The 12,811-nt window shown below is 43.8% G+C and overlaps 1 protein-coding gene across 7 annotated transcripts in view; it reads left to right on the top strand.

Annotated features, from left to right (window-relative positions):
* The first annotated feature begins 5,720 nt into the window (after window positions 1-5,720).
* Window positions 5,721-12,811, top strand: part of LOC115153282 (ankyrin-3) — a 149,812-nt gene continuing 142,721 nt past the window's right edge. For 4 of the 7 annotated variants that reach the window (XM_029698559.1, XM_029698563.1, XM_029698561.1 and 1 more), the window contains exon 1: window positions 5,722-6,369. In XM_029698559.1, coding sequence (XP_029554419.1) covers window positions 6,250-6,369 — 120 coding nt within the window. In that variant the 5' untranslated portion in view covers window positions 5,722-6,249. Of the gene's footprint in view, window positions 6,370-12,811 lie in introns of all 7 variants that reach the window. The other 3 variants (XM_029698565.1, XM_029698562.1, XM_029698564.1) reach the window with 1 other exon arrangement.

Genomic DNA, 12,811 nt, shown 5'->3' with positions numbered 1-12,811 from the left:
ATTACAGACAGAAATACTCCTCAGTTTCATCAGCTGTCCAGGTGGCTGGTCTCAGACGATCCCGCAGGTGAAGAAGCCGGATGTGGAGGTCCTGGGCTGGCGTGGTTACATGTGGTCTGCAGTTGTGAGGCCTGTTGGACATACTGCCAAATTCTCTAAAATGACTTTGGAGGTGGCTTATGGTAGAGAAATTAACATAAAATGATCTGGCAACAGCTCTGGTGGACATACCTGCAGTCAGCATGCCAATTGCGCACTCCTTTAAAACTTGAGACATCTGTGGCATTGTGTTGTGTGACAAACTGCACATTTTAGAATGGCCTTTTATTGTCCCCAGCACAAGGTGCACCAGTGTAATGATCATGCTGTTTGATCAGCTTCTTGATATGCCACATCTGCCAGGTGGATGGATTATCTTGGCAAAGGAGAAATGCTCACTAACAGAGATGTAAACAAATTTGTGCACAACATTTGAGAGAAATGCATTTTTTTTGTGCATATTGAACATTCCTGCAATCTTTTATTTCAGCTAAAGAAACATGGGACCAACCCTTTACATGTTGCATTTGTATGTTTGTTCAGTGTATATATCCTCCATCTTGGGAATTTTTGAAAACCTTTGAAAAAATATTCTCATGAACCATAATGAGACGGGCCAAATACCTTTTATGCTTGTTTTAAGGCAAGCAACACTGAAGCATGCATGAGAGCACCAGCTGTTCCGAACGACTGTGTGATCACGCTCTCTGTAGCCGATGTGAGTAAGACCTTTCAACAGGTCAACATTCACAAGACCGCGGGGACAGACAGATTACCAGGATGTGTACTCAGAGCATGCGCAGACCAACTGGCAAATGTCTTCACTGACATTTGTAACCTCTCCCTGACCGAGTATGTAAATACCTACATGTTTCAAGCAGACCACCATAGTTGCTGTGCCCAAGAACGCCAAGGTAGCCTGCCTAACTGTTTACCGCCAAGTAGCACTCAAGTCTGTAGCCATGAAGTGTTTTAAAAGGCTGGTCATAGCTCACATCAACACCATCTTCCCGGAAACCCTAGACCCACTCCAATTCGCATACCGCCCAAACATATCCACAGATGACGCAATCTTAATTGCAGTCCACACTGCCCTTTCATACCTGGACAAAAGGAACACCTATGTTAGAATGCTGTTCATTGACTACAGCTCAGCGTTCAACACTATAGTGCCCACAAAGCTCATCACTAAGCTAAGACCCTGGGACTGAAGACCTCCCTTTCCAACTGGATCCTGGACTTTCTGATGGGCCGCCCCCAGGTGGTAAGGGTAGGCAACAACACTTCTGCCATGCTGATCCTCAACACGGGGCCCCTCAGAGGTTTGTGCATAGTCCCCTCCTGTACTCCTTGTTCACCCACGACTGTGTGGTCAAGTACGACTCCAACACCATCATTAAGTTTGCTGACGACACAACGGTGGTAGGCCTGATCACCGACAACGATGAGACAGCCTGTAAGGAGGAGATCAGAGACCTGGCCATGTGGTGCCAGGACAACAACCTCTCCCTCAACGTGAGCAAGACAAAGGAGCTGATCGTGGACTACAGGAAAAAGAGGGCCGAACACGCCCCCATTCACATCGAATAGCTGTAGTGGTGCAGGTTGAGAGCTTCAAGTTCCTTGGTGTCCACATCACCAACAAACTATTATGGTCCAAACACAGCAAGACAGTCGTGAAGAGGGCACAACAGCGCATATTCCCCCTTAGGAGACTGAAAAGATTCGACATGTGTCCCCAGATCCTCAAAAGGTTCTACAGCTGCACCATCGAGAGCATCCTGACCGGTTGCATCACCGCCTCGTACGGCCCAGTACATCACTGGGGCCCAGCTTTCTGCCATCCAGGACTTCTATACTAGGTGGTGTCAGAGGAAGGCCCAAAAAATTGTCAAAGACTACAGCCACCCAAGTCATAGACTGTTCTCTCTGCTACCGCATGGCAAGCAGTACCGGAGCACCAAGTCTAGGTCCAAAAAGCTCCTTAACAGCTTCTACCCCAAGCCATAAGACTGCTAAACAATTAATCAAAATGGCACCCCCCCCCCTTTTTTTTACACTGCTGCTACTTGCTGTTTATTATCTATGCATAGTCACTTTACCCCTATCTACATGTACATATTACCTCAATTACCTCGACTAACCTGTACCCCCACACATTAACTCGGTACCGGTAACCCCTGTAATTAGCCTCGTTAATGTTATTTTATTGTTTAACTTCATTACGTCAGTCTTTAACCTTTTACTATAGTGGGCTAACTCAGGGTCACACAGACGGTTTCTTGGAAGTCTTAAACAAATCTACTTTGAAAGAAAAGTATACACCTCACACATGGTTATAGGCTGTAAAAAAGAAGACACCTTTATCATATCAGATATAGAGATGACATTTTTTTGTTTGCATCCTAATATTACACTTTATTAACATCACAGAAGACTGAAATATGACAAAACCATTTGACATAGAAACATCGGATTTCTTGTTTTGAGACTTTTTGTTGTTGCTGCATTCAAATATGGCCACACTGTACCTATAGATGCATGTTAGCACATATGCTAATGATAAAAATACTTTCATAATCTTCTTCTCATGAACCATGAATCAGATTGACTCCAGATTTGGTATATAGACTCAATAAATTAGCCTCTAATGAAATTGAGAATGATTACATGCATTCAAAAATAACCAACCTACAGCACTAGACTAGACTAGGCGTAGCATAGAAGTTAAAAGCGTTGGGCCAGTAACCGAAAGGTTGCTGGTTTGAATCCCCAAGCCGACTATGTGAAAAAGCTGTAGATGTGTCCTTGAGCAAAGCACTTAACCCTAATTGTGCCAGTAAATCGCTCTGGATTATAGTGTCTGCTAAATGACTAAAATGTAGACTAAACTTCACTTGGGTCATCTTTGTGGTGTTGAGAGATAAATATGGTAATGCTTTCACTGATTACATACAGTATAAAGGAAGATAGTTCCTACATGACAGAGGCTTGCTTTGATATCCAAATGATCGTGTGTCCTTTCTGTGAACCCTGTTCATTCCTGCTTGCAGCTATATTTTTTATTACAATTGAATGGAATTATTTAAATTAATCAAACTTTTAGTGTGTTTAATTTTCAATGAATTATGAAATGTATGGCAATATTCAAGTGCACTTTAAGAGCACTTTAAGTTTAATTTGGTGAGTATCTGAGGAATAGCCTTACACCTTACATTGTTCTCCTTGAGAAACAGAGTTGTTGTGGATACACAGGTTGTACAATAGAGTTACCACAATCCTGACATAATTATTTCCTTCCAAAGACAAAGGAAACTTGTCATAGTAAAGGGCCCATGGAACAGGTGTAAACAACTCCGGTTTCTTCCTCTAGGTTTTTGCTGTGAGAGTTCTGGCATTTGACCAGGGAACCTTGCTTCTTTCCCTCAATTAGACCTTGTAAACATATTCAGTGACAGAAACAAACTTTATGCCTTTGAATGCTGTCATCACCACTTTCTATTTAGAGAATGTCTCTTAACCTCACTTCGACCTACTTCAGTCTGTAACGGATGCACAGTGCTGCTGTCTTTGTCTGAGGCTGTGTGCTTGGTGTCACTAATACAAAATGTTGTGGCTGTGGAGGTCAAAAGGTCAATAAGACTGAACACAGGGAACAGGGAACGCTTCTGTTACACCCAGGGGAGTAATCACACGCATTCATGATGAACAAAAAATAAGAGAGACAGCAAGCTAGGGACTAAACACAGCTGTCACTCTTCGAGGTACGTGTTTCAGTAAGAGTAGATAATTTTTTTAAGATTTTCTATACATCAAATTAACGTTTTCTGTCAAAGAGATATTTAGCCGTTAGTAACTTGTCGTTAACCTGGCAAGACATGGCATTGCCTAATCGATTTGGACAAAGCAGCAAGTAGCCTATTTCCTGTTTTGTTGTTGTTTAGTCGTTTACTGTCCTATTAAAACTCTTCAGTTCAGTAGCTGTATTGATATGGCTTGTTGCCTAGAGTGAAGGTGAAATGGGTCTATTAAAAGTCCATCACTGGAATCAACCCAGCTCTGCCCAAGGTTGTTTTAGTCTGGACAGTGGACACATTTAGTCTGATGCCAGCTATAAGCTATTGGGACTATTGGAGCCCTTCTATGTGACTTTGACCATTGAATATGGGTCTGTCTAATGGTTATGGATGTTGTATGCACTTAGCAAGCATTTCTCAATATTCCTCTTTACAATGATAGGCTGTTATATGACATACTGAAAGGCTATATATTACAACATATGAGTACAAATTATATTTATGTCTCATATATCGTTCCAGCACAAGCTTTTCATTGTATGGATTATCTTTTCTTATCCATTGGGAAACATTTCCGTTTCTCTCTGTCTCTCTGCATGCTTCTCATTGAGAAAGGATTTTTAGGAATGGCGGTTGGTTTTCTTGTGATTTCCTACATGCAACCCCCAACTGGTGTTGTTACATTTCTGTGCTCCTCAACCACCAGCCACCCCGAGCAACACCATTGGTCCTCGCCTAGCAACAACATGATAATGTGGCATAATGTGACACCCCCTGATGTATGATGGGGAGCTAGGGCCCCGCCCCCGAAGCTGGTGTCTGCGTCGCTATAAAAAAGAAAAAGGGATAAAAGAAAAAGAAAAAGGGATTTCACGCTCATATCGTTACATGGCTGGTGTCCGGAGAATAAACCTGTTATGTGTCCCTTGTGTGTGTGGCAGCCCTCTTCCTGACAAGAAAGAGGGATGATTATTTTCTCTCTTTTCTACTCTTCCTCTCAATACACATACGGTCACACACACACAAAAGCAGAGGCAGAAACAGCCAGGCATGCGCCGGTGAAGGACCGGGGCGCAAGCGCTCAGGTGTTGAAGCAAAGACAGAGAAAACAAAGATGGCCGTTCCCTTTTCCACGTTGCCATGTTTGACGTGAGCAGTGGACCTGAATGACATTGTAAATAAGATGTTTCTGTACTTTCTCTCTTGAAAAATCAAACCCAGTCTAAAGTTGTCTCTTACACTGCTCTGGATATCCTCCTCCTTTCTTCCTTTTCTCTCCCTTCCTCCCTCTTTCTCTGTCTCTCTTTTCAACAAAGAGCCATTATGTTTGGTGAAACAAAAGGTCCCCTGATCCCATTTCACCCTCCATCAAAATGTCACTGGCCTCAGATGGCATAATGACCACCGTGTAGGGACAAAGAATCTCAGTTATTTTATCAGCACATTTGAAGAACTGGTATAGGGGGAAAAGGAAACCAGCTTTCATTCATTTGTTTTCTCTCGGCATAAGCATTAGTATGTCGGTGATTAGGACCTTTTCTCCTTTCTTTCTGATAATGTATGACCCAAAAAGTTATTGTTGTCATTTTTAAAAAGACATCGACAGCAGTTAGTATTCCAAAGCTATACAATCAGCCATCTTTTGTACAATAATAGAGTTAAATTGAAAAAAAGGCTCAGATCTGAATATGATTGGATAGGTCTTTTACTTCCTCCCCTTCCTCTCCCGCGTGTGCGTGTGTGCGTGTGTGTGTGTGGGACAGAAAATTACCATCAGGGCCATCACACCTCCCCCTTAAGTCCATCCTCTACACTGTCTCCCCTATCCCATCTCTCACTTGGGCACTTCCAGCTAGTGGGTTGGGGGAAATACACGCACACTCACAGCCGTACACACACCCGCACTCTCCCTCACATTCCCCGTCCCTGCCTACCCCAGCTGGCTCCCTCACACTCCATTCATACACACAGACACTCACTCACACACACTCTCTCTCTCTTTCACACACACACACACACACACACACACACACACACACACACAGATCCACGCGGAGCACCGACCCAGGTGCCGCCATGGACCAGGAGGGGAACGTGAAGAGGACAGCTAGAAACAGAGGGTGGTTACCGTAGTAACTGGATCTCTCCTCTTCACCTCTGTGCCTGATGATGCTGTCTCTCCATCCGGCTTCTCTTCTCTCGCTTCTAGATACACTACCTCTACACTGACAGTGGATGACACAGAAACAGGAGGGGCTGGTTTCTCATCTTTTCAACCTAACTGAGAAGGGAACCTTATTCTCCGACACTCTCCTTGTCAGGACGGAACCCTACACTTTTTCCCTTTCCTTATCTTTTTCTCTGAGATCGTTGGCTTCCACTTCCCTGGGATTTCTACCCTTTTTATTCCGCCATGGCTCACGCAGCCTCCGCATTGAAGAAGAACCGGGACGTGGATGTCAATGCTATCGAGGATGAGAAAGAAAAGAAAAGGAGAATTAAGAAACTTGCGTCCCGGGAACAAAAGAGAAAGGTACTATCCCTGGAGCGAGACTCCCGGCTCAGCCACATCCCCATTGTGTTCATATGGGCAGCACACACACACGCACATGCAGCATGTGTGTGTGAGTGTGTGTTTGAGTGTGTGTTTGAGTGTGTGCTCGAGTGCATGTAACCTTGTTGAATTTCACCTGTTAGTAAAGTATCTGCCTGGGCCTTCGTGGTGCGCAGTGATAAGGTCACACTTGGAATTTCTAACAGCATTGTCTGATTTACAGCATAAGCACGGGGCTCCCACAAATACTACAACATCACCACCACTGTCTTATTCCAAAATCAGCATCTCTTAGTGTGCTGATTCAAAAAACCTTGATCTTACAGCTTTTAAAGTGGACAGGGGTATGGTACTGATCCAAACTATTCCGGGTTCCTTAGTGATCCAAAGAGTTCTGTACTGTTCTGGGCATGTGGTTGTGTTGTGGTCCAGTTGAGAGCATCTGTGTGAGGCTGGATGGCTGCACAGACGTCCATGTATAATGCGTATTGATGTCATTTATTGATGACAAAGCTTTTCATATGATGGAGGAGGATACACGTGTTTTAAAGCTTGTTATTTTACCTGCTGTATGCACATCACTCTGGATGTGTTGCTGGATAAATAGCTCGAGTTCATAAATAGCTAGAATATATCATGAGTAAAGTATCCACTGCTTGATGTTGACTGGATGCAATTATTTCACCCATGAGATCTATTCAATAAGGCTGACATTTATTGTCATTGTACTGTCGGTTTTAATTATGGTCCATAGATAATGTTATTGGACCCCAGCATAAACAATGTTGGCTTTATTACATTTCTGAAAATGTTATTTATTTAACAAAAAACTTTTAGGTGGCTGATTGAAGTTCTTTATTTGTGTACATTATCTTTGTGTATATAATCTTTGTGTGTGTGTTTGAGAGTGTGTTTGTTCCTGATGTCCATGGGAGACATTATTATCGTTATTATAAAGACTCATATTTCATGTGAGGCTGAGGGAGCTCTTCTTTATTTATTGATTGGTGCAAGTTTGGCAGGCTCCACTCTGATAATCAGTTTTCCCTTCGTCCTGTCCTCATGCTTCTTTCCCCCTCTTTCTCTCGGTGACTTTCTCTCTCTCTTTATCGCTCTCTCTGTTTCCTCTCTCTCATTGTCTCTTTCTCTTTCATGTACACAAACAAATGCATAAACACCTAATATGCTCCTTTTGTTGATAAGCGGAAATGGAAATGTGTTTAATGCACACACACCACATGCCTAATAACAAACACACAGGACCCTCAAAAACCTTTCCTTTTTCATTTTTTTACACTACTGTATTAGCCTTGTTGTTTTTTGCTTCAGAACATCCAGTCTATCTCCTATCCTGTTTTTATTCTACGTTATGGGCTTGGCTGAGCTTAGCCTGTGTTGTTTACTGTACTCCTGTCTGGTGGGCCTCCGATGGGAGCGAGAAAGAGAAGGATAGAGAGGGGAGAGAAAAGGAGAGAGATAAGAAGAGAAGGAGCGAGAGAGAGATTGGGAGAGAGAGAAAAAAGGAGTGAGAGAGGAGGAGAAAAAGAAGGGGAGAGAGAGAGAAATTGCTGACTGAGGAGCCTGCCTGCCTCTCTTATCAGCCTTCACTCAGTGTTGTATGGGCCTAATGGAGTGGAGGTGTTGGTTGGATTGTTTTTGGCAGAGGAGACCACTAACCTTCTTCACCGCTGAAGGAGATGCTGTGCATGAGGGTATCGCAGCCTACCAGTGAATGAGATACCTCCTACTGACACGGACACAGTGAGGGGGAACATGGGAGAGGTCAGGCAAATCAAGCCCAGACCTTATACTAGAAGCAAAGGAGGGGGAGGGAGGGGTCACTGTTACCTTATCACACAGGTTATCATACCACCTTTACCTACAATGTTATTATCTCAGAGATTCTCTTAGAGCTCGGTTATAGCAACAGTAGTAAGAAGAGACTCATGTAGGTATTTGAGAGGAAAAGGAGACCTAGGAGGAAGCAGCCTTTAGGGATGATGGGAGGCACTCATCCTCCTCTTACCAGACTGAGCACGTGTAGCTCACAAAATGGGAGTCTCCCCCACCCACCCTCCCTCTCTCTCTCTCTTTCTCTGTCTACCTCTCGCTCTCTTTCTATGTCTACCTCTCTCTCTCTCTCTCTCTCTGTTTCTCTGTCTCTCTCTCTCTCTCTCTCTCTCTCTCTCTCTCTCTCTGTCTATCTCTCTCTCTCTGTCTACCTCTCTCTCTCTCTGTCTACCTCTCTCTCTTCTCTGTCTACCTCTCTCTCTCTTTCTCTGTCTACCTCTTTCTCTCTGTGTCTACCTCGCTCTCTTTCTCTGTCTACCTCTCTCTCTCTCTCGTTCCTGTCTTTCCCTCCTCCCCCCTACCCGTCCATAAAGATGGAGGTTAATGCATTCTGCACTCATGCATACCTAAGCTAATTGGATTGGCATTAGGAACACCACCCAGTATTACACAATTGTCACCAAGATGGCTGCCGGGAAGTGTGAGTTTAAAAATCCTGCCAAATGCCGGGTCGTAATTGTTACATAGCAGTGCTGCATGATTTAATCTGCCTGATGGTAACATCACAGATTCTGTTGTCAGGCCACATGTTGAAGTGATGTGATGTAGGCTCTAGCACTTTCTTCTGCTCAGAAACGTGAATGAATGATAATTATCATCCTTATCCGAAATAAATGATTGCTGTAAGAGGATTCAGATTCAGACTGATTCAGGAACAGTCCTTATCTAACACAAGAGATACAGTATGTGTAGAGAGAGAACGGTCCTTCCGTAACCCGCTAAAGGATAATTGCTGTGTGTGTTGCGGCTGATCCAGGACCAGTCCCAGGGGTGCAGTTGCGACCTAGAGAAAGCACTCATCAGTCAAATGGGCAGGCCACTCATCAAACTAAATGCTAAACTGCTAAACTGAAACCCTCTGCCCAGCTTTGCTTTTCAGGAACATCTACGCTGCTACTGTAAAACGAAGTAAACACTTTATTTGATCTGATCATTGATTGCTTTTGTTCAGCTGCATTCAATATGCTGGCACCTCCAAAGTCTTAAGCCATTTATTTCTGGTGAACAGTAGACTGTTACCCATAGTCCTCAAGCTTTCAATCTACGCTATACTGCCCTATTCTGAATGGGTATCTATCTCACTGCAATAGATCCAGTCTCCAAGGGCCTATGAGACGCCATAATAGGGATTGTTGTAATTATCGATCGAGTGGCCCAGTCGTCTAAAGCTGTAACTGGAGACTACACAAGACTGGTATGTTTGTCCTACTACTTGCATGGTACACCATAACCCATGTCATCTCTATGGTACACTAGAGATTGGAAGTGACTGGAAATGGGTCTAGTGTAGTGGAATAGAACACAGAGGATGTTACTGCAAAAAAATAGGTTCCAGTGTAGCTTTCATGTTATTGTCAAAATCCACCATGTTCTGGGTGTCATCTCAGAGATGGACAGTGTGAGACAGAGAGAGAGAGATGTTAGGCCTAAAGGTCATTTGAAGGTGAGTGGCGTCCTCCTCTCTTCTCTCAGCTCAGTGGTAGTCCTGTAGTCTGTTGCTGCTCTTTCTCATAGAGCTGTCTCTGTCTCCGAGGCTGTATCGAGCATTAGCCTAGAAGCTTATGCTGTGTGTATAAACTCTGAATCTCTCAGTTTGGTGTGTGGCGTAGCAGACTTTGATTGTACATGAGAGCTTTAATGGCAAGATTTATCTTGTATTATTCTCTATTAATTTATTAAGACATATCAGCGTGCCATTTTCCCTCTTGGTCAAATTCACAGAGAATAGCAGTCTTTTCATCCTTAGCCTACATAACAACAGAATAGCATAATCCTTTTATTCTTAGCCTACATAGTAACAGCTGCGCATTATTACATTATAAATGCAGTGTGTGCATCAGAAATTCCACTTACTATAAACATTTAAGGACAGACAGTATGTTTAGAGCCTTTTAAGGAAATATCATTATAGCCTTGCTTTGAAGCCATTGCTGCTCTACATACAATCCTGTAGGCGACTGTAGAACCAATCCTAAGGCATGAGATGATGTGTTTATAGAACTCAGAGAGAGACAGAGACAGAGAGAGAAAGAGGGAGAGGAGAGAAAGTGGGAGGGAGACCTGGCTCCTATTATTTATGCTGTTTAATGAAGTGCTCAGGGTTGGGGATGAAATGGGCAAGAAAGGAGGAGAGGAGAAAGGGGGGATGGGGAGGAGATGAGAAGGCAGGACAGGAGAAGATCTGGAAAGGTGAAAAGGCGGGGAAAGGAGAGGTAAGGACGGGTGCGATAGTGAACTAAGGAGAGGAGAGAATGGGATAAAGGAAATATTAGAACTGACTAGAAATGGGTAGTGAAGAGCTAAAGGAAAGCATTAGGAATAGGCTGCTGAAGTGCCATAGGGATGCTGTGCATTTGAAGAGTTGAGCTCCCACCCCCACACAATACACACACACACATTAATGCAGTGATGAGTCCCCATCTTTCATCAACAGTAGCTAAAAGCTTAAGCCCACCTCCTCCCCCACAGCCTGCCTGTGCTTCCCGGCACGGCCCTTCAAACCCCCCTTCTCCACCCCCCCACCCCCCCTTCTCAATAGGATTGTCCCCCATATGCACTCGCTCATACACATACACAAGTATAGTTAAACACGTCCACACACACACACACACACACACACACACACACACACACACACACACACACACACACACACACACACACACACACACACACACACACACACACACACACCAGCCAGTTGGGGCCAACCACCAACCATAGCAGCAGGGTATGTGCACTGTGTTGTACAGCCTCCCTTTCTTCCCCCTGCCCGGCATCGTCACACTCATTAATCCCCCGCTGTGTATCAAGGCCAGGCCTCCTCCATCAGGCTCTTAACCCCCCCGTCCCCTGTCCCCGTCCCCGTCCCCCCCAAGAACACACATACCCTCGACCATGCTCCCCATTCCCCTCGCTCTCCAGCCTAACCCCTCCTCTCTATTGTGTGTAATGGAGTGTGTGTGTCTGTTATTGGCTTCTTAATCGATCTGTGTCATCCCACAAGGCGGAGGGAATAAATAAAATATATTTAACTAAACATTTCTATTAGAGCCATGCAAGATAATGACAAAAATCACAAAGGATATGCACTATCTTTTGTGTCATTTGAACAGTGTTTAGATTCTAGGCCTATATTTGATTATTTGAACTTTTATTAAGACCCTGGTTCTACCACTCACTCTGGCCATCCTTGGTCCCTAGAAATAGGCCTCTCTTTGTGGGCAGAGTCAGCCAGTCGGAGCCTGGCTCTGTATCCCGACGGGCTGGAAATGGGCTGTGTTGTGGGCAGATCGATGACAATCACAGAGCAGACACTCCTCCACAGTCAGCTCTCTCAGAGACACAGATTGATGATTAAAGACATAGATTGATGATTAGAGAAAAATGCATTCTGTCTCTCCAGCTACCCCCTTATCTACCCCCACGTGTTGGTGTCACACAACAATCAGTATGTCTCACATAAATGGCATCCAGTGTTTCAGCATTTATTTGGTTAGTCTTTGTTCTATTTTAAACATGGAGAGCTTTTCTATTTGATTCTGTGATCCTAGTTCTTCCTAGTACTTGACAGCTTTTAAAGTCCATCCATATAGATGTTTCCTTTTTTATATATTTGTACCACCTTATTCACAGGTCCTTGACAAATCATGTGAAATAGAGAGCTGGGTCCATTCTACTTGCTCTATATCTATGGCGCCTTGCTCTATACCAGACTGACTGAATTGATTGGACATTTTTAGACTATATGATTACCTGGTTTTGAATGTTCTGAGAGAATGAGTGGCATAGAGTGTGAATACTCTTTGTCCCAGACACAAACTGCTGTATCACTGCATGGACAAAAGCTTTGTTTTGTGTACAACAACCCCTCAGGAAAGAAATAATGTTTTCTCTTGGATGCAATTGAGCATGAAATGAACAGAGTCTTTGTTGCGGGGTAATTTGATTCTGCATGGAAATGTTAACATTTCTAGGATGTGTGTCACATGAGAGAACAGTGAAGGGAGGAGAAACAGAAAAGCAGTGGATAACACTGCCCACTAAACTATCTTGTGCTGTTCTGTGCTGCAGTGGCAATTTTAGCATGTAAATCTTGGTGGGGGTAAAATAAATAAAAGTGGAATGCATGCAAGCAAAGCCACTACACAACACAACACTAAACAATACATTAATTGCACTATAACAGTGACAAACGGTGCCCACAAACTGTTAGGGCCTACATAAAACTGTCCCAACAGCAGTCCCAACATCTTACCGCTGCTACACCTGGCTATCAGCTGAGCCTTGTCTGGCAGCGAAACAGTTCATTCAGCCTCAGTTACTGCCTTTTAAAAAAACATTGCTGATA

Source organism: Salmo trutta, chromosome 18, assembly GCF_901001165.1.
Source record: "Salmo trutta chromosome 18, fSalTru1.1, whole genome shotgun sequence".
Classification (NCBI taxonomy): domain Eukaryota; kingdom Metazoa; phylum Chordata; class Actinopteri; order Salmoniformes; family Salmonidae; genus Salmo; species Salmo trutta.
Note: the sequence above shows the minus strand (reverse complement) of the source record. Positions and strands in the feature narration are given on the sequence as shown.